Source organism: Tetrahymena thermophila, assembly GCF_000189635.1.
Source record: "Tetrahymena thermophila SB210 genomic scaffold scf_8254592, whole genome shotgun sequence".
In the NCBI taxonomy this organism is placed as follows: Eukaryota; Ciliophora; class Oligohymenophorea; order Hymenostomatida; family Tetrahymenidae; genus Tetrahymena; species Tetrahymena thermophila.
The window spans coordinates 16,378-43,859 of NW_002476363.1; the positions used below are offsets into that span (position 1 = coordinate 16,378).

General features: G+C 20.3%; 6 protein-coding genes across 6 annotated transcripts; 3 read left to right on the plus strand and 3 right to left on the minus strand. All coding sequences in view use genetic code 6, as the record gives it.

Annotated features, from left to right (window-relative positions):
• Nucleotides 1-1,400: 1,400 nt before the first annotated feature.
• TTHERM_00581470 (cyclic nucleotide-binding domain protein) lies at nt 1,401-5,073 on the minus strand (the record flags this gene model as incomplete). The annotated part of the gene is made up of 4 exons (XM_001018893.2): nt 3,433-5,073; nt 3,069-3,376; nt 2,042-2,892; nt 1,401-1,796 (listed from the first exon to the last, which is right to left on the minus strand). The coding sequence occupies exons 1-4, from the start codon at nt 4,938-4,940 to the stop codon at nt 1,401-1,403; spliced, it is 3,063 nt and encodes a 1,020-aa protein (XP_001018893.2). The 5' UTR covers nt 4,941-5,073.
• Nucleotides 5,074-6,805: 1,732 nt separating this feature from the next.
• Nucleotides 6,806-7,963, plus strand: TTHERM_00581480 (hypothetical protein; the record flags this gene model as incomplete). Its single annotated transcript, XM_001018894.3, has 1 exon — nt 6,806-7,963. One exon carries the CDS (start codon nt 6,806-6,808, stop codon nt 7,961-7,963), a length of 1,158 nt encoding a protein of 385 aa, XP_001018894.1.
• An 869-nt stretch (nt 7,964-8,832) lies between these two features.
• On the minus strand, nt 8,833-9,957 carry TTHERM_00581490 (lipoprotein, putative; the record flags this gene model as incomplete). The annotated part of the gene is made up of 4 exons (XM_001018895.1): nt 8,833-9,105; nt 9,169-9,234; nt 9,399-9,743; nt 9,829-9,957. The coding sequence occupies 4 exons, from the start codon at nt 9,955-9,957 to the stop codon at nt 8,833-8,835; spliced, it is 813 nt and encodes a 270-aa protein (XP_001018895.1).
• A 673-nt stretch (nt 9,958-10,630) lies between these two features.
• On the plus strand, nt 10,631-11,739 carry TTHERM_00581500 (polyadenylate-binding protein; the record flags this gene model as incomplete). The annotated part of the gene is made up of 5 exons (XM_001018896.3): nt 10,631-10,772; nt 11,022-11,178; nt 11,322-11,409; nt 11,531-11,612; nt 11,666-11,739. The coding sequence occupies 5 exons, from the start codon at nt 10,631-10,633 to the stop codon at nt 11,737-11,739; spliced, it is 543 nt and encodes a 180-aa protein (XP_001018896.1).
• Nucleotides 11,740-13,020: 1,281 nt separating this feature from the next.
• Nucleotides 13,021-16,747, minus strand: TTHERM_00581510 (rab-GTPase-TBC domain protein; the record flags this gene model as incomplete). Its single annotated transcript, XM_001018897.3, has 9 exons — nt 13,021-13,741; nt 13,999-14,312; nt 14,463-14,557; nt 14,617-14,716; nt 14,953-15,461; nt 15,621-15,861; nt 16,065-16,181; nt 16,336-16,431; nt 16,586-16,747. 9 exons carry the CDS (start codon nt 16,745-16,747, stop codon nt 13,021-13,023), a joined length of 2,355 nt encoding a protein of 784 aa, XP_001018897.2.
• Nucleotides 16,748-23,527: 6,780 nt separating this feature from the next.
• On the plus strand, nt 23,528-24,514 carry TTHERM_000581514 (transmembrane protein, putative; the record flags this gene model as incomplete). The annotated part of the gene is made up of 3 exons (XM_012798324.1): nt 23,528-23,547; nt 23,592-24,346; nt 24,429-24,514. 3 exons carry the CDS (start codon nt 23,528-23,530, stop codon nt 24,512-24,514), a joined length of 861 nt encoding a protein of 286 aa, XP_012653778.1.
• Between the last annotated feature and the right edge of the window lie 2,968 nt (nt 24,515-27,482).

Genomic DNA, 27,482 nt, shown 5'->3' on the forward strand with positions numbered 1-27,482 from the left:
GTAATCATTTTAGATGTTAAAATAAAAGCTGTATTATCTTTTTAACTAACTTTTGTAATTATGAGCAGTAAAATCTAAAATACTGAATATTTTTATAAGATAAGGAAAGAATATTTGAATAAAATATAACATTTGTTTTTTCGCTAACCAATTTTTTTAATTAAAATTTGTAAAAATCATCAGAGAAATTTAAATAAATTGAATTTATTATCTGTTAAAAATGTTTTTTTTTAAATCATTAACATAATTTATAAATGAAAGTTGAATTTTTTACCTTATCTTTTTATTTTTTTTTCTAAAAAGTAATAATGAAGAGAAGTACTTAAACTAATTTTTAAAACCTTTTCTTTTCTAATAAGTTTAGTTTTATTACTTTTTAAAATTTAGAACTAATTTAATGTATTAAATAAGAATTTTATGAACATGTTAATAAATAAATATATGGATTTTTATTTGAATTTATAATTTTCTTCGCAATTTAAATTAATCCATCCATTAATCAATAATTTAATTTCAAAAGCAAAATTGATCGGAAATAAAAACTTTTAATAAATTAATAAACAAAGAAAAAATTTATTTATTTAATTTCAAGAAAGTTATTTGATTTGTTGTTATTAATGCTATATTTACATAATATTTTTTCAAATTAAAAATAAAAAATATCAAGATTACTTTTTTATACATAAAATTAGAAAAAATTATCTATGTTTTTATATTATATAAGATAAATATTATCATAAAAGTTTAAAAATCAATCGAAAAACCTTACATTTAATAGCCAATTTAATTAGAAAATTAAAACACTGCAAATTTCAATTTGATTTCAAACACTTCAACCTAAGAGTAAATAAATAATTAGATGTGATATGATACGACAAATAACTATTCTTTTATTTTTTAAAAAAATTAAAACTAACTAAATTAAGATAAAACATTTTTTTTAATTCTAAACAACTTAAAAAATCTAACTAAAATTTTAAGTTTGTCATTATTATAAATTACATTTATAAATATATAAATTATGTCTAATATCTTTAAAATTAGTATAATTCTATCAAAAAATTAAAAATTTTTAGAAGTCTAATCAAATTTTACGATTTTATATATATATAGTTTTGGAATTTTTGTAATTTAAACTGAATAATTTTAATTCTTAGATATTGCTAACTTAATTGAATTTTTAATAAAATTTAATTCTATTTTTAATATTAAATATCCTTACACAGTAAATAAAATTTTTTTGTATTAATAACTAAATAAAATGAAAAAGAAAATAGATAATAGTTTCTATAGCATGTTTATTTGTTTGTTTGTTTGTTTGCTGAGAAATATTTATTGATTAATGTAAAATAAAAAAGTTGAATACAAATTCTAAATTTATTTTTGTAAATTAGATAAATTCATTTTTTTTTTTTGAGTAGTTTTTTTAATTTTTATTTGACATATTTAAAGTGCTTATTCAAAGCTTATTTTAAGTTTCCGTTTGGGTAATAGTATTTGTAATCTTATTGTTTATCTAAATACCATTAAAAGTTTTCTTCAGCTGGTTCTAAAATTTTATTTTACTTTAAATTTAATACTTTTCCTGCTAATTAAATTTTTAATTCATTTATGTTTTCATTTTTAACTTGCTTTTCATTACTTTTAAATCTCCTCATATCATTCTTCTTTTCAGTTTCAAAAAAAGACCCATTATCATATTCTTCATAAATATCCTAAGAATTCTACATAACCACTTTATTAGGTATAATTTAGATATTAGGTAATCTCTAAGATTCTCCACTTGCTTTTTCATTCTATATTTGTAAGTAAAAACAAAAAAATATTGATAAAAACGAAATTTAACTTTTAAAAATTATAATTAAATTAATTCTAATTATTATTAGTTTTTTTTTAAAATAGATCAAAAATAGATGCTGTTTAATTAGTATTTAAGCATTTCGTATGATTGATACCATTTAAAAACCAATTTTGTAATTTATAAAAATGAATTAAAAATAAATATTTATTATGCTTTTAAATTTTATGATAAATTAATTACACAGTTAGAGGCATTTAATGCATTTTAACTTTATTTCTATGTTTCAGCAAAATATTATTATAGCTCATTTACACGCATAATTTAAGGTGAGCGATTCAATTCATTCATTTTGGTTGTTTCTCGCTTGAAGAATATACTGCTTTTTAGTTTTTTTTTAATAATTTCTTTCTAACTCCTTTTGTTTTTTTATTCTTCTTCATTTATTAAGTCCATGGCTATGCTCTAAATTTTATTTAAATCTTCTCCTTCCTGCATTTCATTTATATGAATTTAATTTTTCTCATTTTAAGCTAAATTTAAAGAAGATTCTAAAGAAAAATTGCATGAACATTAATTTTCAATTTCCTATTAATCTTCTTTTTCTTACACAAATGAGCAATCTTAAATGAAAGCTATAAGAGAATCACGTATATGAGCATTGTTAGATCTTGAGTTCATAGTTAAAAATCTTCTATTCACTTTCTTTCTTTCTTAATTTTTACTCTTAGTAAAAATTTGCCTTAATGAGCAGTGTTACTTATTATAGAAAATGAATGGACATTAAGTTTCCAAGTGTGTCTTTTAATTACAGTATAAACAAGCATAGTTTATATCCTAAAAATTAGCATCATTAATCAAGTGATCTTTAATTTGACAGAATATTTAAAAGTCTTTTTCAAACTTTGAAAGAGAGTTAATGAAACTTTCCCTTTTTATTTTGATGATTTTTGTAAAATCCAAAGATTTAATATTGTAATCCCTATTTAAACCTGTAAAAAAATGATAAGCACCAACAACACCATTTTTCTTCAAACTAAAAATTTTAGTCTACTTTTCTTCTTAAAACTAGTCTCTTGATTTTGTAATCTCCACTTTTTTAAATATTTGAAAATCAAAAAAAATGACAAATAAATATTTTAAATTAATTTATTTATTTAATAATAAATTTTCTCTTGTTCACTTTTTGCTTAAAAAGTTAAAACTTATTCTAAAGCTCCAAATATAAATTTAAATTAGATTTTTTTTGAAATTAAAATGTTAAATTTACGTTTTCCTTAGACTATAAAAATAAGAGAGTTATCTGAAGAAATATCGCTTCGTTGAATATGAACCATCTAGTTAGGGAAATAAAAAGCTTCTTCAAAAGAGTGATGGATACCTGTAAGTGCTTCTTAAGAGAAATTATTGTTTAGTATAGGAATATGAGAAAGAATTTATTTCTTGTATTCTTCTTATAACTAATCATTCAATTACTTTGATAATTTGCTCAAAACTTATCCGGTATCTTCTTCAAATTTTTTTAAATTATTTTCATAATAATATTCAATATCATTATTCACTTTTTTTTGTAGATTGCTTTATAATTTTTTAATTATAAATTTTTTATTATTGATTGATTGAATTAATTTTACTTTGATATTTTTTTCTGTCTCATGAATTCATTTATGATGTTAAGGTCTTTTCTTTTGTTCAAATCTTTTGTATCTAATTCTTCTAAAATAACTCCTATGACATTCAATAAATATGCAAAAATTAAAAAGATTGACAACATTATAAATGAGATGTAAAATTGCTGCAGCGGTGTATCTGCTTCGCTGGAGCCTGTTGTCATTAAGGTTAGTGCCCAATACAGTGCTTTTAAATAAAGTTTCCACCAAATCTAATCAGCTCTAGAATCACCATACCAAGTTTTTTCCTCTCCTAAATACTCAAGCTCTATGGTTCCAATTATGTAATAAAAGCATGCTATTATATGGCCAATGAGAAAAAGCTTAACAACAAGGTTAACTAATTGGATAATGTAATACTTTTAGAAAGTCATGACAAAATATTTTTATATCTAATCGAAATCTACAAATATATTTTTATATTTTAGTATGACAAAAATCTTCAAAAACACATATTTCTATTCTTAATAAATAGGAATAATAACAGTAATTAGCAAAAGAGGTATTACATCAAATAGAAACCTCTTTTTGATGTAATTTATTAATACCAATTTTCTATTAGTAGTAATACTTAATCTATTGACGTAAATACTTGTGTTAAGTTTTATTATAATTTCTAAAATCCAAATGATAGTTGTAATAAATTCATAAACAAAGCATATATTTTGAGGAGCTTAAAAAACTTCAAATAAAGTGAAAGTTATAAAAAACATAGTATTGTAAAAACAGAAGAAAAATGATACGAAGAAATGAAAGATCCCATCAGGGTTAATTAGAGGCAAAAAGGAAAATATCTTCATTAAAGATTATATTCCTTATAAATACTCCCTTATTTTATAAAAAAGGTGAACAAGCTTATTGCTTTTGTCTTCATAAATATCACTTTTATCTTTTATGTGCTTTCTTATACTTTTTTGCTCAAAAAACACTCTCCTACCACTGTTTGTAAAGAGTTGATGAAAGTAAAAAATCTACTTTTTTATCCTTTGCAACATTTTTAAATCTATATTCAAAGCTGCTTACTATAAATTAGCATGATATGACCCTTTGTTATGCAGCTGTTTGCTCTACTAAAAATTTAAATTTTTCTTAGTTTCCTAATATGCCCTGTTATTTAGATCAATTGTTTGTATCGAAGGGGAAACTTAACAATTTTTTTTTTTTGAGTTTTCATCCTTATTTTTGACTTTAAAGTCACTAACATTTAGATCAGCATTTTGAAGGCTTAGGGAGTTTTGAGAATTCATTCTGATTTTGCTTGTCATTGGAATGAGTTGCTAGCTGTTTTAATAGCTTTAACCAAAATTTTCTAAAATTTGCAACTCAGTTCCATTTTAAACATAATTAGAAGCATCACACTGAATCTAACTAGCATGTATTATACTCTCATTTTTTTCATAAGCTTGGTTGATTTTTATATTTTGATCTCTCATAGAATTAATATTTTCTTAAGAATATTTATTCAAAATCATGATTTTGAAAATAAAGTTTTTTTCTTGAAATTGTTTATAATTAATTAATCGATTATTTATTGATTTTCTAAATTAAAGTAATTTACTAATATAAAAAATAACTATGCTCAAATAGTTCGAACTGCTATTTGATTTATTACCTAAATTAATATTTCGCATACTTTAACTTACAAATTAATGCTTTCATATTTTGCATATAGTTGTAAGCAAGCTTATCTTATGATTCAAAGAAGAATGGATAGATAATAAGTGTCATATTTTTAAGTTTTTATTAAAAGCTACCCAATCTTATTTACTAAGTAACTTCCTTCAGTAATAAAAAAAATAATGAATAAAATATTTAATGATAATTTGATTAATTTGTTACAATAAACTTTTTTTTTTCCTTTAAGAAGACCAATTATCTAATTATCTGTAAAATTAAGAATACAAATTTTAATAAAGTGAAATCATAATTTCATAAGTATTTTTTTAAAAATTGTAATCAATAGTTGTTTGAATTTTACCTCATCATTTTTATTTTTTTTTCTAAAAAGTAATAATGAAGCGACATGCTTTTCTATTAGAGATTTACTTGCTGTAGCAAAATTAAAAATAAATGTTCACTAAATATTTATTGTTTGTTAAATTTTCATTTATTTTAAAGTCATAAAAGATTTTAAAAATAAATCACATCATTCATTCACTTACTTAATTGCTCATTTTAATAATTTTTTGTATTCTTTCTTTATAATAAAATTAATTACTTTTTAAAGCTTAGAACTAATTTAACAAAATTTAATAAGAATTTTCTTCTCAATTTAAATGAATTCATATATAAATCAATCTATAAATAAATAAATAAATAAATAAATAAATAAATAAATAAATAAATAAATAAATAAATAAATAAATAAAGGTGTTTGTTTCAAGTGCAAACAAACAAAATTGATCAGAAATAAAAAAACAAACAAAATAAATTAATTAATTTCATGCAATTAATTTGATATGTTTTTACGAATGCTATTTTTACATAATTTCAAGATTAATTTAATAAAAATTAAATTAGACACAATTAGTTATGTTTTTTATAAGATTTATGCTATCATAAAATTTTAATCATAGCAATCATTACATTTAATAATCAACTAATAGAAAAGAAATATTAAAAATTAAAAAGTTGAAATTTAAATTTGAATTGAATGCTAGCCAAATCTGAGTGTGAATAAATAATTAGATTAATAACTTTTCTTTTATTTTTTTAAATTTAGACTAAATTTAAGTAAAAAATATTGTTTTAAATTCTAAGTAATTTTGTAAAATCAAAAAGTTTACTTTATGAAATAAATTATAATTAATTAATTAATTATTAACAAAGAGAGAGCCATATTATTTCTAATATTTTAAAAATAATTTTGTTTTGTCATAAAAAATGGTCTAATTTAAATAAAAATTTCAAATGATTTTGTGAAAATTATCTTGCTTTAATATTTTTATAGTTATTACTATAATTAATTTAATTTGATAATAAAGAAAATAAATAAGCCTATATTATGAAACAAATTTAAATATTATTTTATTTAATAAATTGAAACTAGTAAAGAGCAGGAACAACTTATTTTAGAGTTTTATTAAATATTATTTAGATTGAAAAACATTTTTCTGCTATTAAGCACTAACAAATATATATTATTAATTTTTTAATTAAATAATTTATTACTATAAATTTTTTGCATTTGAAATATTTTGAAAAAAATCAATCAGTTTGAAATCAATCAAAAATAATATTAAGTAAGTAAGTAGTTGATCAATTCATTAATTAATTAATTATTTAATTTAAAAATCATAAAAATTTACAGAATTTCATTTAATATTCTTGTAGAATAATGAGAAGTAACTCACTTAACTCTTCTAGCAGCAATTACCAAACTAACAAGCTTAAAGAGAAATACTCTCACTTTTTTGATAATGAAGATATAGAAGGTGATTAAAAGATTCTCTCTCCTTAAGACTTACAAAGTAGTAACCGCAGTTAAAATAGGAGTAAGAGAATGGCTAGTTTTGATGCATAAGCATTCGATTAAAAGAAATAAGAGACATAATAATAACAATTGATTTAAGAATAGCTTAATTCTTCTTATTAATACTAAAATTAGCATACTAATAATAATGTTTTGAGATTCCATCCAAAGACTGAAAATTACAATCATTTAAACTAGCAAAAGATTATAAAACAGAATTAAGATGAATTAAATTTCTTAAAAGAGCAGTTTTTGAATAAAGTAGAAGAGATTCAAAGCAACTTGAAATCAATTGATCCTTATAAGATTTCTTTGAATTCAATCCATTCTAATACAAATAATTTCAATCAAACTTATATAAAGAGGTAAGAGGAATTGAATGCTAATATCCTTCAAATAAATTAGCTATTTGATAAATAGAACTTTTTAGATTCTGCTGGAGGTTCATAAGAAATCAAAAAGAATTTGTAACAATATAATAATGATTCAGATTAAAATATTATTAAAAACTCACATTAAAATAGAAAACCTCCTTTTGCTCATCCAGCAGGAGAATCTAGCATTGTTAAGACAAAAATAAACTAAAATGATTTTTTCGATGAATCACATTAAAATAATACAACTCAAAAATAAGAAATGTTGTAAATATAAGAATCAACTAATGCCAAAAATAAAGATCTAAAAGACAAATCGCTTCTTGAAATTCTTAAAAAGAAAGAAAACTTATATGAAAAAGCTAAACGCGACTACAACTTAATTAAATAAGGAATAAATTTCAACTACTAAAAAGATATTTGTAATGGAGGATCCAAAGACCCTTATAAAAATTATAGCAGAGACAGTCTAGACAGACAAAAAATATATTTTTATGATAGCTTCATGCCTTCAAATATGAGAATGATGAAATCTCCCTATTAATTGCTAAAATATAAAATTAACAGTAGAGCTAAATTTGATATTTAGAATTGCATCTAAGAGCTTTCCTCTATAAATTCCTCCTTAAGATCTACAAATTATAAATGAATTGAATTTAATTCACAAATAATCCTCTAAGATTGAATTAAAAATATAATTAAGTATGTAATAAATATTTGCAAATAATTATCCAAATCATAGCTTATTTACATTAAATGTCAAAATAAAATAAATAATAAATTCAACAAAAAAATATTTTCTATCATCAAATATTATTTATTATTTTGTTATATATTATTTAATATTAAGGAAGATATCTAGCTAAACCTGATATCAGTTTGGTATAACAATAACTAAAAGCAGAAACATGACAATTTACATATCATATATTAAAATATATATTAATACAATAATTAAATAATTACTAAAAAAATTTAAATCAATAAATACTTTGAACTATTAAAAAATATCAATTATTAACATAATTTTTATGAAAGAGTTTTATTTGTCTGTCTTCTTATAATATGTAAAAATTGTAGTTATTAATAAAATGAATATTTATTTTCATAACAGTAAAATATATATTAATTCATATGAAATATTTTATTTATTTTCAAAACTAACTTACTTTTATTATTATAATATATCAGTTACTTCTTTAGTTAGCATCAAATAAAAATAATATTTGTTTTCATTCTAAAACATTATATCTCTTTAAATTGATTAATTTTATAACTTTAGAAAATAAAATGCAATGCAATACCTCCAAATTTTTAAAAACAAAAAATATTTTATGAAAAAGTAATTTGAAAATTAATAAGGAAAAGAAAATAAAATTTATTAATTTTCTATTTTGTTAATTAATTATTGAATTGCAATAAATAATTTATATAAATATTTACTTAATTTTAACAATCATAAAACTTGATTAATATTTTAACTAAAAAATGGGATTTTTTCTATTTATCATAAAGATTTCATACGACTTTAGAATCATTATCTATAACTTAACTAACAACAGTATTTTATAAATCATGATGGTTTATTGGTAGAGTTTAGCCTACTGTTATTTAGGATTGTTACATCGTATTGGTTTAATTTTTAACTAATGTAGTAAATAGCCTATTACGGATTTCTGAAGCCCTTACATCTTCTAGCTTCATATTAAATATATTTTACAAATTTCTATAAAGTCTTTTTAATGCTGTAGTGTCCACATCTTTAAATTCATCCATGACTGCCTACATAACCTAATTAATTAATTATATTAAAAAATATATCTATTTCTTTTACTATTTAACCAGAAAAATTACTTCCTATATCTCTTCTACAGTATTACCCATGTATACCCATTCTTTTAGCTTCTTAACCATTAATTCCTATTTAAAAATAAATAATTTATATATATAATTAAAAAATTGGCATTTCATAATTTATAAATGCTTTTTAATAAAAATTATTTTAATTTATTTTATTAATTTTTAAAAACATAAATTATTTATTTATTAGTTTTTGAAGTTGAAAATAGATAGAAAGTAGTTACTCTATATACAGCTCTATCATATTTTCTTTAAAGGTATTAGAAAAGACTAACTATACCCTTTTCATAGTAGAATTTAAGATTTCCTTTCAAAGGACAACCAGTCAAATCAATTTAGTATATTTTTTTAAGTAATGCAAATTCTCGAGGGAGATATTTGACATAAGTGTTTGCAAGATTTAGAATCTATAAGTTTTTGCATTCTTTAATTTCGATAGGAATATATTAAAGAGGGTTGTTGTTTAAGTGAAGTTGCTCAAGTCTAGTGAAATTTTTAATTACAACAGGTAGTTCTTCTATATCATTAAAGCCTAAATCAAGGATTTTGAGGTTTGTCATATCTAAAACCTATTTATTATTGATTAAAATATTTGTTTGTGAATTAAAATCAGATATGCTGATTGATCATTCATTCATAATCAAATTAATTTACCTACTATGGAATTTTACTGAATTGATAATTTGGCAAATATAAAACTTAAAGCTTTTTGGCCTTAGCAAGTTGAATTTCAAGAGCTTTTTTCTAAGATAGGTCTTTATCTTCATCTAAAATACGCTTCATGGTGGAATTGCTTAAACTAAAAACTTTTAAAGTAAATTAATATTTTCTAATTAATGAGCTAAAATGATCAAATAATAATAATAATAATTAATTAATTAATAAAATCAAAAAAATTTTAGTCCACAAACCAAAAATCAGTATTTTTAATGAATAAGTTTCAACATCATAAACTAAAAAATATAAAGAGTTCCTAATTAATTTAAAATTTCTTACCTTTAATGACTATAAATCTATGAATTTATCAATAATATTATATATGAATATTATAAAAAACTTATACAGCTTCATTCAAATTTAATTAATCATCAAAATTCTATTTTTTAATGTCATTAATTAAAAAATAAATGTGGAATACTTTATCTAAACTTAAATTGAGCATTATATTTATATAAAATAAATTTAAGAATTAATTTTTAAAAATGATTGATTTGTTAACTAAAGCAAACTATGAATTTATATAATAATTAATAATTTATCTTTATGTTTGCTTGTTTGTATTTTGTTTTGTTTTGCTTTGTTTTGTTTTTTTGCTTTTAATTTAATTATTTGTTGCAATAGTTTGAAATAGCCATAAAACAAATAATACAATAAAAAATTAACTCCTTATTGTTTAATAACTCTAAGAATAATACAATAAATAAATCAATCATTAAATTTAGATAATTTAGTAGAGATGTCTGAAAAGGAATAGGATAGAGAAGATTAGGAGCTTTTAAATTAGTTCCAAGAAGATGAGGAAGAACTATAGCAAGAAGAGGAAGGCGAAGAAGAAGGTGTAGCCACCAACGATGCTTCCGACAGTAAAGAGAAAAATGGTACTTAATAGATTCTTAAAAATATTTCAAATAAATCATTTCACATCAACTTAATAAATTAAATTATCTCATTAATTTATGATTACGAGATTTATTATTGAACAAAGTCTTGAATAGCATGAATTTAGAGCAAAAACAAAATCATTATTAAATAAGAGTTTCAATGAAGATTAAGAATGATGAAATATTTGAAATAAAGATGGACAATTAATTGAGATTTACTAATTATTTTAATAATAAAAATAACAGATGAAATAATTCAACAAAAAGAAGAAGATAAAAGATCGATATTTGTTTAAAATGTAGAGTATAATACAACCAAGGAAGAATTAATGGATATCTTTAAGGACTGCGGAGAAATCGAAAAAATCACTATACCACAAACCAGATAAGGCTAAGGAAAGGGGTAACAATCAAACAAACAAATAAACAACAACAACAACAAAATTAAACTATAAAGTTTTTTGAAATGAAGAAATAAGATAAGAAAATAAAGAACTTATAGCTATTTCATTGATTTTAAAATTTATGATATCTTTTGTAATTTAGGTTTGCATATATCCAATTTGTAGATAAAAGTTCTGTTGAGCTAGCAAAAGCTTTAAGTGATTCTATTCATAGAGGTAGAGCAATCAAGGTAAATATATAATAAGATTTTATCTTTTACACAACAATTTCATTCATTCACTCACTCACTTATTAGCTCTGTTCTGCATATTTTTCTAAAATAAATTCACATGTTTGAATTTTAAAAAAAGGTTTTACCAAAGAGGACAAATCAACATGGCTTTAAAAAGAAAAGCTTTAAGCCAAACGGATTTAGTAAATCATTCCCTTACAGTAATTATAATTTGGTTTATAATTAAGTCTCTAAATAGAATTTTTTTAAATAGTGAAAAATAGCATAATGAAGGGATTCATGTTTGGAGGAGCTGGTTATTACAAAAAAAAATTCAATCCTCATTGAAAACTAAAATATTTTTGCAAATTAGCTATTATATTATTAATATAAAAAATATTATTATTTGTAATATAAAAATGGAGTAATTAAACTAAGGATTCATCACTCACTTCATCTATTCAAATTGAATAAAATTCTAAAACTAAATAAATAAATAAACAAACAAATAAATAAATAAATACCATGCTAAATAAATAAATAATATAAATATATAAATGATCAAATTAATTAGAAAGACCTCGATTTATTTTATAATTTATTTTAACATTGTTGTCAAACAAGCTATTTTATTTTAAAATATGTATTAATTAATTAATTCAGTTCATTTTAATGTATATACATGCTTAGCACAATCTACCAATACTATTTTTAGTAAGTTAAAGAGAAATATAAAATATTTCATCATATTTAAATTTAAATTAACAGATTAATAAATAAATAAATAAATAAATAAATAAACAAACAAAACAAATAAGATAATAATTGCTTGCTATTTTAATTAATTTCTACTTCTAATTTTATAAATTTATTTCTCCCATTAAAATATAGCAAACTTACACTTAAATTTTTTATAATTTCAATATATCAAAAATAAATTTGATTGTGTCTCGGACAATTTCATAATATAGTTAGTTAGTTAATTAGTTTTTATAATTTTATTTAATAAGAATCATTAATGATATTTTAATTAAATTACTTTTTCATTTTAAATTATATATAATTCTATAATAAAGAAATTTTTTATTTATTAATTTAAAAATCTGAAATTAAAATAGTTTCATAGAAAATTAAATATCTTGTATACTTTTCTCTATTTTAGCAAGAAATTATAAATAGATTTTATCAAATTTTTATTTTTTGAAATAGTTAGACAAAAAATAAATTTTAAATCTCAAAAAAATATATTTTGTAGTTTTTAAAATGATAAAATTAATTTATATATAGTATAAAAATATAAATTTTTTACTAACTACTTGCGAATATTTTTAGCAAGAAGTAGATTTAAAGAATAAATTAGTTATTTATTTATTTAGTTAGTTAATTATAAATAGGAAGTTCAATTTAATTATTTATTTAAATAATATAATTTTATTTCAAATTTTACTTACAATTTTTGTTAAAATTTGAGTAATTATTAAATTAATTATGAGAAGGGAATTTAACATTTAGGTTATTAAGCAATTTTTAATAATTTTGTGTTTTATTAAAATTTTTGTTGATTTTATTATTTCTATTAAACTAGTGTGAGAATCTAGATAAAAACTATTTTTTAGGAATTCTCTTTTATCAATTTTAAACTATTTCGTGGAAGTTTTACTATTTGCTCAATTATTCGTTTATGCTATTTTCGCTACTTTTAGAGAATTGCATGTTTATATTTTCAACTCCAAATATATAATTGTTACTTGAAATAATATTGCTAACATTCTCTTTGTTTGAGTCACAGTCTACTTATTCATATTGGATGAAAGTGGTTATACAATCTTCTTGCTTTTCTTCATTTGATTAGCAAGTTTTCAAAGCAGTACTATGAGTTGAAGAATTTAATTCATCGATTGTTTCAAGCTTAGGAGCTTTCAAGAAATTATCATTTAAATTTTCACTTTTTATGCCAGAATTTTTCATTCCTTAATTACTATTTGTGCTAACATTAGAAATAAAGCTAACTCCATTATAACTAGAAGATATTTAAGTAGAATTTTATGAATTAGATAAAGAATTCATCTGCAATGTTGGCTCTTATATCTTCTTTTAAGATTTTTCTGCAGCATCATTTTCTTCTATAAGCTTTTAATATTTTTTAAAGATATGCTCAGTTGTTAGTTTTAAAGAATAAATCATTTTTATTAATGAATCAGGATCTATTTTGTTAGTACAATTTCTTATTAAAAACAAAGAATCATCAAAATCCTTATCAATTAAATCTTTTTCTATGCATCCAAATATAGAAATGCCTACTTTATAAAATATCACTTCTCCATGAGCCAACATAAGATCCCAAATTTTCCTATATAAATTTTATATTAAATTAATTTAAAATCAAATTAATTATTTCATGTTAGTTATAATTTTGATCTGTTTTTGAATTCTTGAGAGAACTAAAATATTTTTTATCTTGCATGAAAATTAATCAATTTTAATTTGTTAAAATTTAATAAAATAATTTTTTTATCAAATTAAAATTAATTTTCATTTTTTTATTTTCTTTTAAATTTTGAATAGAATATTTTGCTTTTAAAAATAAATGTTAATTTAAAATCTTACGCAATAGTTGAGAAAGAGAAAGCCCTGCAATAGAGAGTATAGAACCATTCAATTAGGAATATATCAGATTATATGTGTAATTTTTAAAGATGCTTTAGACAGTTAGGGTATTTTTGACTTAAGAAGTACTCGAATGTTTTTACATATATTTTTATTTTATCTATTTTAAATTTATAAAGATTAGAAATAAACTCGCTTCCAGCTATCAGATTGCTAAAATATTTAAATGTGAGGTAAGAGTCTCCTAAATATAAAAAGATGATAGCTGCAGGATATGCCATACCTTAAACATATCCAATATCCGGTCTAAAATGCTATTTAATAAAAATGGTTGTTTTTTATAAATCTTTATTCAAAAATGTTGAATGATAAAATTTTCTATTACAATTTTTAAAAATTTTGTCTGAAATTTTGTCAAAACACTTTTTTTGAATTATTATCTAACAAAAAAATTAAATTATTACATTAAATTGTTCTAGAATTGCTTGTAATGTTTCGTTAATTTATGAGCCCTTGTCAAATAACGAAAAATTAGGATAAGTTCTGTGCATATCTTCTCCTTTAAAAATAAACTCAATTAGACAAATCAATTATTAACAAACAATAAATGTTAAATACTTATTAAATTTGCTGTTTTTTAGCATACTTAGTGAGCATTCATCTGATTCTCTAAATTTTTATAGAGTTTTTTATTAATTCTAAGCTTGTTTCCAATCAGCTAATTATTATATTACAAATAAATATAATTAATGAATTAATTATTTGTTTTTTTTTTAAATTTCATGAATATTAAAATTATAATTATCTATTATCTATTTCAATCGCAAAACTTCAATCAATTTTATTTGGGTGATTAAATTATTCTCTTATTCTTTGAGTGTTTTTTTTTTGGCAAATTTGAAATAAACATCAAAAATATTAAACTAATTTCGATTAAATAATTATAATAATTACATAGGGCCAGACACGCTTTCTTAGGCTTTATGGACAAGGATTTTTGCGAAGCAAGTTAATCATTTTTTGCTAGACCATTTCTGATTTAATTGAGGAATAAAGGAAATGAGTATCAATAATTGGAATCACGTCACTATTATATGTTTTAAGTAGAGATAAATTAATTGAACTCTCTTCGAGTGCTTTGAAAATCTGCTCCTTCTCTTTTTCATTTAGCAGTATTACTTATGGTTGATGCTATGTGATCAAAATCTTATTAATCTTGCTAACGCCTAGCATAAATTCTTGTTACTTTTCATAAGAAATTGATTTTTAAGGAGTGCTAGAGATTGCTTGTTAAATAATTGGAATTTCTAAACTTGTTTGATGGCTTTTAATAGGAGATGGAATAAAATCTATTTCAATAGAGCCATTTTTTTCGATAACTGGGAAAGAATCATATTCAGGATTAATCAAAACTCTTAAATTGCACTATTCTGGACTGAAAAAGTCAATGCTGTCATTTTTATCTAAGTATTTATTTATAAATTATTATATTAATGTGTCTGTTAAATATTTTGAAATTCTGAAGAATTAATTTCAGAAAAGTCAGAGAGTAATTGAAAAAAAATTTGTAGTATTTGTTTGCTTGTTTATTTATTTATTTATAAATTTATTAATTTAGTTACTCAACTCAGGAGGGGCGTTAAGATTTTTCAGAAATTCTTTGTTTTTTTATATTGCACTATTCTTGAATGAAATATCTATATCTCTTAACATTGACTTTTCATTCAAAATTATTTGAGAAGTTGAAAAGTCGATGCCATCGCTAATAATTAAGCTTTGGCTAGGCGAATTTGAAGTTTTATCGCTCTCACTGCTAAGCTCTTATATTTATCTTTTAAGTTGTATCATGTCTCTCTTTGTTTCCTAAATTTAAAAAATATACAAATGTTTTATTTGATTCATTTCTATAGCAATCTAAATTTGTAAATTTATTTCTATGGTCATTTATCATAATTTTTCAAACGATTGCTGCATCTCTCCTTGTTAAAAAGGAGACAATAAATCTATAAACCAGTTTAGCATTAATAAATAAAATGCTTTAAACTAATTTTTAAAAATCTTTTTACTTCGAAATCGCTGCTTTGTTGGGCTAACTATAGCTTAGCATCAATAAGCTACCTCTCTAAATCATTAATTTAGTTTTGATACTCCTTTTCTAGATCAGAATTCTTTTACTCTAATTCCTAAATTTATAAAAATTCTTATTAGTTTGCTAATAAATCCCTAAACTATGAGTTATTTTTTCAAGTCTTGCATGCAAGAAAAATTGCTTTTTTTTCTGCTAAAAATTAGCTCATAATCTGAAGTTTAAGTAAGTAATATTATATAAAATATTACCTAAGTTAACAGCATTAATTCTTTTGTTTTCTCTTACAACTCTCTAATTTAAATGTCTTTTTCACCAATCTGTTGAGCACATATTTTGTTTATCTCCTGAATATAATAAAGTAAAATTTTTTAGCTTAGATGTTGAACAAGCAAGCATTTTTTTTGAATTATTCTTCAAATATGTTTAAAGGATTTTAGTATTACTAAAAATGCGCAAAATTTAGAAATCAGATAAAAATTTCAAAAAGAAGAGTTTTACTTCAATTTTTTGACTACATTCTATTTTAGTCTCCTCCAATTTCTTGTTAAGACCATCTTGCTCAAGGTTCAAAGAGATGATAATTCTGGATTGCTCCATAATCATCATTTCACTGGACCTGACTGCTTCCTTTAATTGCTTGATTTAGTGGTCTGTATTCATTAATATTAATATCAAAATTTTAATTTAATGCAAAATATTTATACTTTAGTTAAAAAAATATTGTTTATAGAGTTTATAATTTCCCACTAGTGCACTAATTAATACTCATCATTTATTAAATGAATGAATGAATTAAATATGCAAATTGATTTTTAGTTATTACAAATTAAAGTCAAATAAATTAACCAATAAAAAGCTAAATGAAAACAACAAACATTGAAAACTCTAAATTTCAAACAAATTTATATGCAATTATTTAGTTAGTAATAACAGGAATATGTAAGTGTGTACAGTTTTCTAAAATCAAATCAAATCAAAATTTCATAAAGAGTTAATTAACAAATTTTTGATATCACTTAACTAGTTAGCTGATTGATTGATTGATTGTTTTTAATTTGAAATAAATTTTTTCTTCACCAAATTAAGTCAATATCTTTCAGGACTACAAAAATTAGTTTACTGTCTATCGCTTGTAAAAAATCATTGCCCCCTATAATAATTTAAACAAAGTATTAGGATTTTTTTTTAATAATCTTCTAAAAATAAACAAAAAAATTCTATTGAATTATTTATTTATTTATTTATTAGTCCTACTCTTTTACTGGTTTTCTTTTTCGTTCTAATCTCATTTAAATTATTTAGCTCCTCTCTTACTATGTTGTGGTTGGTGCCTTGATCTATTATTAAATTTATACATGCAAACTAATTAAATTTTCAGTCAAATTAAATTTTATTTGTGCCTGTGTGAAGTTATTTTCAAAAGATTAAGCTTTTTTAATAAAGTATTTACAATAAAGCTGCTACCTATTATTTAGTTTTTAAAAATAAATAAATGAAACTATTTAGTCTTTCTTTTTTATTTTTCCACACCTAAAAACCATTTTAATATTTTTTTAAGGATGAAATTGTTGCTAATTAGAAATACTTAGCAAAATGATCTAGTTGTTTAGGAATCTATCTATAGTTTTATTAAATTAATTCTATTCTCAAAAATAATTACTACCAGTAAATATGTATTGTTTCATATTTCAAGAGCTTAAAGTCTAACATGACATTTATGATTATTTATGTAAATTTAGATTCTTTTTTGGTATTAAATTATGAATTTTATTTAGTTTTATTTACTATTTTAAAATTTTAAATTAGACTTCTTTTGCAGAATTAGAAACAAACCATTCATATGATTAATTATCAAGGTTACTTAAATCAATATAACTAACTATCTTCTTTTTTTAATATTAAATAGAAAATAATAATTTATTTTTTACATACTCATTATATTGTATAAAACTCTTATCTTTTTCAAATCTATTATTTGTTTTTTTAACCACAAACTTTTGTTAAGCATGTCTAACTAAATTCATTCTTTTAATTATAAAGTTTCTAACTAAATATTACAAATATTTTATTCTCGATTTATAAAACACTAACACAATTTTTTTAAATCATAATAATAATTATTAATAAAGATATTAAAATAATATATATATGTTTATTGCAGTTTTATTTTATCATTCTTATTTTTGTTTGTTTGTTTGTTTTGTGATTTTTAAATTAATTTTTTTAATTTTAGATAAATTTATTATATTTTATTTAAATATTAAGTAGATTATTTTAAGCTTGAGTAAAATATATTAATTAAAATTATTATTTGAGTTTTATTATCATTCTTGATCATTAGTATTTTTTGTATTTTACTTTTTTAAAAGCATATGATATCTCTAAAAAAGCTTATATTAAAGCATTTATTTACAAAACACTTAATTTAATTTTATATAGGGTAAGTAGTTAGTTATTCTTTTATTTAAACAATTATTTATTAAATTGAAAAATTCGTTTTGAAGATTTATATTTAATATAAGTAAATCCTTCATCAGTATTTTATAATTAGTCTGGTATTAATATCAAATTGAACTCATTTATCTTTCAATTTATTAATTTATTATGTGGAAGAATAATAAAACATATTAAATTAGAGTAAAAATGAAAAATATTTATTCAAATTTAATTTTCATCAGCTTGTATTAAAAAAAATACATTATCTTTCTTATGTTATCTATTACTTTCTATCTATTTATTAATATCTAATTTGATGATAAAAGTATTCATTTAAAAATTTATACAAAAATAAATTTCCTTTTTTATGAATATGTTTTTATGAAAAAAGAGTAAATAGTTAAAGAAATTATGAAAAAATAAATAGAATAAAAATCAAAATTTGTATTAAAAGTTAGGAAATAAATTAATAATTAACTAACTAACTAACAAACTAAATTTTAAGATATTTTTATTATATTTAAAAATTATTTTCAATTTTAATCTCAATTTAAATCCCATAATAACATAATGACAGTCAACCTCAGTTCATATACATAAAGTTAGTTTCTATTAATAAAATGGTGCGAATTAATTTGATTTTAGTAAAAAAAAGCTCCGAGACCGGGAATTGAACCCGGGTCTCCTGCGTGACAGGCAGGAATACTAACCACTATACTATCTCGGATTACTTGATATCTTTGTTTAATAAATAGCAAGTTTTGTTTAAAAATTAAGTAAATAAAATAATCAAGTTAATTATTGATAAAAGAAATTTATTTTATTTATAATTTGAACTTTATTTTTTAAACAAATTAATTGATTGATTAATATCAATTCACTCTAACATTTTTAAACTTTTGAAAATTAAACAAAAATAAAAAGCTCCGAGACCGGGAATTGAACCCGGGTCTCCTGCGTGACAGGCAGGAATACTAACCACTATACTATCTCGGATTACTTGATAGTTTTGTTAAATAAATTTTAACTTTTGTTTAAGAATTAATTTTTATTTTGAATTTAAAATGAAATTTAAAAGTTAATTATTCTTACAAATTAAAAGTGAATAAATAATTGGCTATAAAAATTTTTTAATTTTTTTAAATTAAAAATATTTTTTATTATGAATAATAAATAAATAAACAAGTTCCTTTCTTTATTGAAGAACAACTGTCCAAATTATCTTGAATGAATGAGTAAAAATTATTTGATCAAGCTTTACATTATTTTTTTAGTAAAAGAAAATAAAAAAGCTCCGAGACCGGGAATTGAACCCGGGTCTCCTGCGTGACAGGCAGGAATACTAACCACTATACTATCTCGGATTATTTGATATTTTAATTAATTACTATTAGATTATTAATAGAAAATATATTTTTTCTTAAATTTAACTCGTTTTACATATTAATTATATTATCTTTTTTAAAATTAATTAAAAAATAAAATATAATTTTAACAAAATATATTTAAATCATATTTCAAAAAAAAAAGAATTAAAAATTATACATAGCAAATAAATGTTAAAGTTAAAATTTTAAAACAGTCATTTATTTATTTATTTTATACCACTCAATATTGAGGGAAAAAACAAAATAAAATTAAAAATGAATATTTAAAAAATAAATGATCTTTTATCAAACTTATACTTAAAAACATCAAAATTTAACCAAATATATATATACTGTAAATGTTCATTAATTAAGGCATTGCCTAAGTATATTTTTGCCCAAAAAAAAGTGCCACTAATTTTTAATGAAAAACTTTTTTTGATAAAAATTATTTAAATGAAAAACAATTTACAAATAATAAATTCCATCAGTCAATCTTACTTAGGAAATTAACCTCTAATTAATTTTGAAAATTAAGAAAACCACTTTAGTTAGTTAGCTTAGGTATATCTTATTTAAATTAAAAAATACCTAAGCTATAAGTTAATTTATATTATTTAAACACTAATTTCTTTTTTTATATATTCTATTTCCAGTTATTTGTGTAAAATATTAATTAGCTTTAATAAAATTGAAGGTTATCAGATAAAAAAAATTTTTTTTATTTAGTAATTTTCATTTCACATAATTATCACATACATACATACTTAAAGTAATTAAATAAAAACTCCTATTTAATTAATTAAATATTAGTATTTGTTAAGTTAGTAAAAAAATGTATCATTTTTTTTTCTTTAATATTTAAGAAGGTTCAGTGTTTTTTAGAAACCTTTAAAGAATACCAAATAATTATCTAAAAGAATTTATCAAATACTGAATGAAATAATCATTAGAAAAAAACTAAATATTAGGCCATTCCCTGATAAGTATAATTATATTATTTTATAGCATCTATCTTATTACTAAATCTGATCAGAAAAAAAATATTAAAATTAAAATCTTTTTTAATTTACTTATTTAATTTGTTATTAAGAGCTGATCAGAAAATTTAATTTTTTAGAAACCTTTAACGGATAACAAATAATAATTCGAAAAAAACTAAATATTAGGCCATTCTCTGATTATTATAATTAGATGATTTTATCACATCTATCTTATTACTAAATCTGATCAGAAAAAAAATATTAAAATTAAAATCTTTTTTGATTTACTTATTTAAATTGTTTAAAATTAAGAGCTGTTCAGATAATTTTGAGATTATTTATTAAATTATGAAGGAAAATTTACTTTTAAATGATAGAATTAATAACTTCTTAAAAATAAAATAAAAAAAATTTAATTAATAAAATTAATTTCATTAGTCTTTCTTTTTAGACATACCAAAAAGCAGGAAATAATAATGAAGGTATTAACATTTCTGATAACTCTTTTGTCAAATATAGTCTTGCTAATATCTGAATATTAACTAATTATAATTATGTAGATTGATTAAATATAATCTTTTTTCGGCGTAATAATCTTTTTATTTACAATTGTGTTTTTAGTTGTGTTATCAATATTTGCTATTATAAATATTGACACTTAAGGCTTACGAATTTATATCTTTTTAGATTTCTTGAATATTTCGTTTCTCTACGGTTGTCTTTTAGATTTAAATGATTCAATAAAAAAATTTTTTAGATATAAGATCTGCATCTACATTTATTACATGTGCTATTAGTTACTATTCTTTTTCTGGTTTGAAGATTTACTTTATAATGCTAAACATATTGTATCTTTGAGAAAAGTATTTACAATTAACTTCATACTTTTATCTGCTCTAATATGCTGTCTACTGTTTATTATAAATTATAAACCATGTCAAAATTAAAACTTGAAGAATTTCTTTTAAATCTTTTTAACCTACATGCCTTATTATCTAAGCTTAGCTACTTTTACTCAGTATGTAGATTTTTTTGGGGTCAATTTAGCATTCTATAACTTAATTATTGGAATTTTTATTTCTTTTATAGCTATTGCCAAGCACTACTAAAACTATAACACGCCAATCCTGTTTTTAAGTGGTTTCTTTTTAATATATCTAAAATAACCTCAATAATTGAAATAATATTATTAAGTTATTTCATATATAACATAGATAATTAGATTATTAATTATCTTAGTATATTGCAGGAAAGATTTGTTTAAATTTTCTGAAAGTTTTAATTATTAGCAAATTCTGCTATATTTTACACTTATCTTGGGTGTTTTACAATGTATATTGCAACTTAAAGATATTTTAGTATATTTATTTCCTAAAAAAGTTAAAATAAATACTTATGACGACCTTTTGGTTGCAAATATCTCACTTTAGAAAACATTTTGCTGGTAAAAAGTAATCTATATTGATTTCTAAATGACTAAATCATAAAGTTCTGATTAATTGTATTCCCCACTACTGAAAAATTAGGAATAAAATAATTCTGAATAATTAAATTCGACATTACTGAAAAATTAAGAATAAAATAATGTATTAAAATTTATAGATTTGGTATATTAAATAAATAAGTCATAAAAAAGAATAGAACTTTTAAATTTTAATCCAGTTTTATTCTTAAAGTATGCAGAAGAAATATTGGTTAATTGTATGGATGTTTTTGATGAATTGTAAAATCTAATTATAAAGTCATTAAGTAAGGAACAGCTCATAGAGATATTTTAATTGAGAAATGAAAGATTTTTATTGTCAGACTAAATCAATAGATAAATACTTAATGTAATAAAATAAAGCAAAAATATAATTAATTTTTAACAATAAATAGCTTTAACAGAAGTGTAATCTATTGAATAATCATTAATTTTATTTCATAAATCAATTTAACATTTAATGTAATATTAGCCTGCTTATATTCTTTATGATTTATACTAAGAATTATGAATATTTTATTTAATTGTAAAAATGATTAGCTATTATATAATACATTTATTTTTTATCTGTGTTCTCAAAAATTAATATAAATTAAAAATTTTTCACTCATTCATTATATACTATCTATCTATCTATCTATCTATCTATCTATCTATCTATCTATCTATCTATCTATCTTCTTATAGCTTTTAAAAAATAAAAATTTTTAAACAAAATAAATCTATTTAAAAAAAATAAATTATAATATTTTAAATTCATTAATAGAATTTAGATTATAAAAGAGTGTTTGTTTGTTTTATAAAAAACTCCTCATTTAATTAATCAAATTTATTATAAATTCCTCCACTTATATATTTATCTAATTGATAATAGAAATCTTGAGGCTTTGATAAGAAACATAAATATATATTCATATACAAAATACTTTATACTTTATATATAATTGATTTCATTTTGAACCGACCATTGAAAATAATAGAAATATAAAATAATAGATTTTATTAGAAAAATGGAATAATTAGAATATAGAATATTAAAAACAATTAGAATATAGAATATTAAAAACAATTAGAATATAGAATATTAAAAACAATTAGAATTTAGAATATTAAAAATAATTAGAATATTATACCAGAAAAAATATGATTCTTAAGTCACTGGTTATTTAATATGCTTGTTTAAAACTATGAGTTGATCAGCGAAATTTGAGATATAAATTTAATAAATTACAAAGGAATACATACATACTTGATTAATTTTAAACGATTGAACTAAAAATTATATAAAAATCAAATAAAAGATATTTAATTAATTAAAAGAGCAGGAAGAAAATAATGAAATTATTAATATTTTTGATAACTCTTTTATCAAATATAGTCTTGATAACATCTGAATATTTAATAATTGTTTAGATGGACCTCTTTTAAGAATTAAGCCTTTATAGCTCCTACTTTACAGTTGCATTTACAATTGTGTTGTACTTATAGATTCTTAGATTTACTAACACTAAAAGCCTAAAAATGTATGCCTTTTTAGATTTCTTGAATATTTCTTTTCTCTATAGTTGTTTTTTAGATTTAAATGATTCAATTAAATAACTGTTTAGATACAAGATCTACATCTACATGTATCACATGTGTTATTAGTTAATATTCTTTTTCTGGTTTGGAGAATTACTTTATAATCCTAATCAAATAGTATCTTTGCGATAAGTATTTACAATTAATTTCATGCTTCTAACTGTTCTGGTATGCTCACTACTATTTATTACAAATTATAATTCACCTCAAGATTAAAACTTGTATATTTTCTTTTAAATCTCTTTAACCTTTTTGCCATATTATCTAAGCTTAGTTACTTTTACTCAGTATGAAGATTTTTTTGGGGTCAATTTAACATTCTATAACTTAATTATTGGAATTTTCATTTCTTTTAAAGTTATTGCTGGACACAAGTAATTAAAAAAAAAGCTAATCATGTTTTTCAGTGGTTTTTTTTTAATAAATCTTCAAAAACCACAAAAATTGAAAATATAATTTTTTTTAATTTCATACATAACCTAAATGATTAGATTATTAATTATCTTAGTATATTGCAGTAAAGATTTGTTTACATTTTCAGAAAGTTAAACTTATTAACAATTACTACTATATTTGACACTTACCTTGAGTCTTTTACAATGTATTTCGCAACTTAAAGAATTTTTATGGTTATTACTTCTAATCTAAATAAAAAATTAGTTAGATAAAATTTTTGATAAAACAAATAAATTTATAGAACTTTTTTCTGGTTGAAAGTAATCTTAATCTATATCTAAATGACTTAATCACAAAGTTCTGATGAATTGTATCCAACCCCTATTACTGATAAATTAGTTAGGAATAATAAACTAATTCTAAATAAATCTATCTTCTCATTACTGATAAATTAAGAATAAAATAATTCTAAATAATTACTTACCCTATTACAGATAAATTAAGAATAAGATAATGTATTAAAATTTATAGATTTTGTATATTAAATAAATAAATAAATAAATAAATCATAAAAAAGAATAGAGTTTTTAAATTTTAGCCTAGTTTTATTCTTAAAGTATGCAGAAGAAATATTGGTTAACTGTATGGATGCTTTTCCTAAATGTTTAAGTTTAATTATAGAGTCACTAAGTAAGGATTATCTTTAAGAACTATTGAAATTGAGAAAAGAGAAATTTTTATTATTATATAAAATCAATAGATAAATATATAATGTAATAATATATTTAAATTTTCAGAATAAATAGCTTTAATAAAAATTTAATCTATTAAATAATGATTCATTTTATTTAAAAAATCAAGTTAGCATTTAATGTAGTATGTATTAGCTTAAATATATTCTTTGCGAATTCTACTCAGAATTATGATTATTTTATTTAATCGTTTATTAGTTTTGTCAAAAATTAAAATTAAAAAATTTATTCATTCTATCCTTTCAATCCTCATTAATTAAGGACTATTAAGACTGACACAAATTTTCTTAATTAATAATTTAATCATTAATAGATAAATAAAATTTTATAAAAATCTTTCAAAGGAAATACAATAAATAAATATAAGAGTACTTTTAAAATCAATTTATAAATGAAAAGAAATATTGAATGATTTTTAATGAGTGATGGATGCAAAGATAAATTTTTATCTTACCATACTTTTTATTAACTATTTTTAATTTTATTTAATTTATTATAAATTAAATGATTTTTTTAATTTTTATTTATTTACTATTTTTTAAGAAAATCTCATAAAAAAAAATTGCAAAACCATATTTGATTATTTAGAAAGTTTTTGAGTTCTAATGGCAATCAATAATGCATAAATTTTAGTGAAATTTTATATTGTTATCAGGCAGAGATAAACTATATTAAATAATAATTAGACATAAAAATATCTAAATAGATATTCTAATCATAATTTACTTCTTGAAACATTAAAATAGTTAGTTTTTTAGTAATAATTAATTTCTAGAATAATTATTCAACAAATATTGAAAAAAGAAAGAAAGTGATTTATATAAACTTCTAAAGTAATACATAAATAAAAAAATTAGATTTGAATTTATTTTAATTGATTATTAATTGATGTAAAAATAAAAAATTATCACAATTTTATTTTCAAAACATTCAAATTTTCATTAAAAATATGTCTTTAAACTGTTAAATTTTTAAAGTTGAAATACATAAAATGATTGAAAATATTTAAAATAGGATTATATCATAGCCTTAGAATTATATTTGTAATTAATATTACAATAAAATAAATATTAAGTTAGCCCCAAAAATAAATTTTACTATCTTTAAAATTAATTAATTTATTAAGTAATTTTTTTTAATTTGATTTTAATTCTATCATTTTAAGTAATAAGCAAAAGTAGGTAAATTACTTGTATAACTATCATTATCATGCTATCTAATACTTTAAAAGGTAAATATTTTCTTATGACTGTCCTTATTTATCTCTTTAATGCAAGTTTGATTTTTGAAGATATTTTTTAGTATTAAATTAATTTAAAGAGAGAAAAACAAAATAAAATGCAAAAAAACTTTGATTTTAAGATAAAAAAAACTATTAAATATTTATTTATGCAATTTCATCTTTCACGAAATAAAAATAGATGAAAAAGAAATTATTATAAATTTTTCAAATATACCTCACTCAAAATTATTATCATAGATAGATCATTAATTACTCGAAAAAAATATCTAAATAAATTCAAAGGGAAATTGATAAATAATGTATGATTCTAATTAAAATAAAATTGATATAGGAAGATTTAAACTAATCCATAAAAACAAACTAATTAAGATAAAATATTTGTATGAAATTAGATTAACTGAAGATTAATTATTGACAAATGAAAAAAATAAGTAACACAAGTAATTAATTGAATTAAAACAAATAATTATAAACTAAATAAAATAAGCTTCTTTATCGATCGTACCACTCTAGCTCATTTTTAAAAAAATATAAAATTCTCAATTATAAAACTAAATTATTAGTTCATTAATAAAAATTAATATATGGTATATTTCAAATTGATTACATATAGCTAAACAAAGGTATAAGACTTTAAATTATAATTTATTTAATGAGAAACTAAATAAATGTAATTGATGTTCTGTTTAAAAGTAAACTGTAAAAGATGTTTGAATATAGGAACATTGATTGATCGATGGATTTATTAATTGATGATTTATGTCTTAATAAATTTAATATGTTCAGTTTTTGGGTGGTTTTTTTATTTCTAAAAATAATACTATTACACTAACTAATTAATTAATTTTAATAATCAGATAAAAGAAACAAAATTTTAATGTTACAGATACTAAAGTAATAAATTAAAAACTTACACAAATGAATAGTAACATCAATTATTAACATATAATCAATAACATATATAACATTATTAACTATTTTTAGTGTTACTAATTTAAATTTATATTTTTAAACTAAAGATCGATCAAAAATTAATAAGTTAGTCTAAATATTTTTTATCTATGATGCAGTTTTTCAAAAATAGAACTTTCTAATATACTTTTTACTTATCAATTACTTTTGATTTGTTTAACCATTAAGTGCTTTGGTTCTCC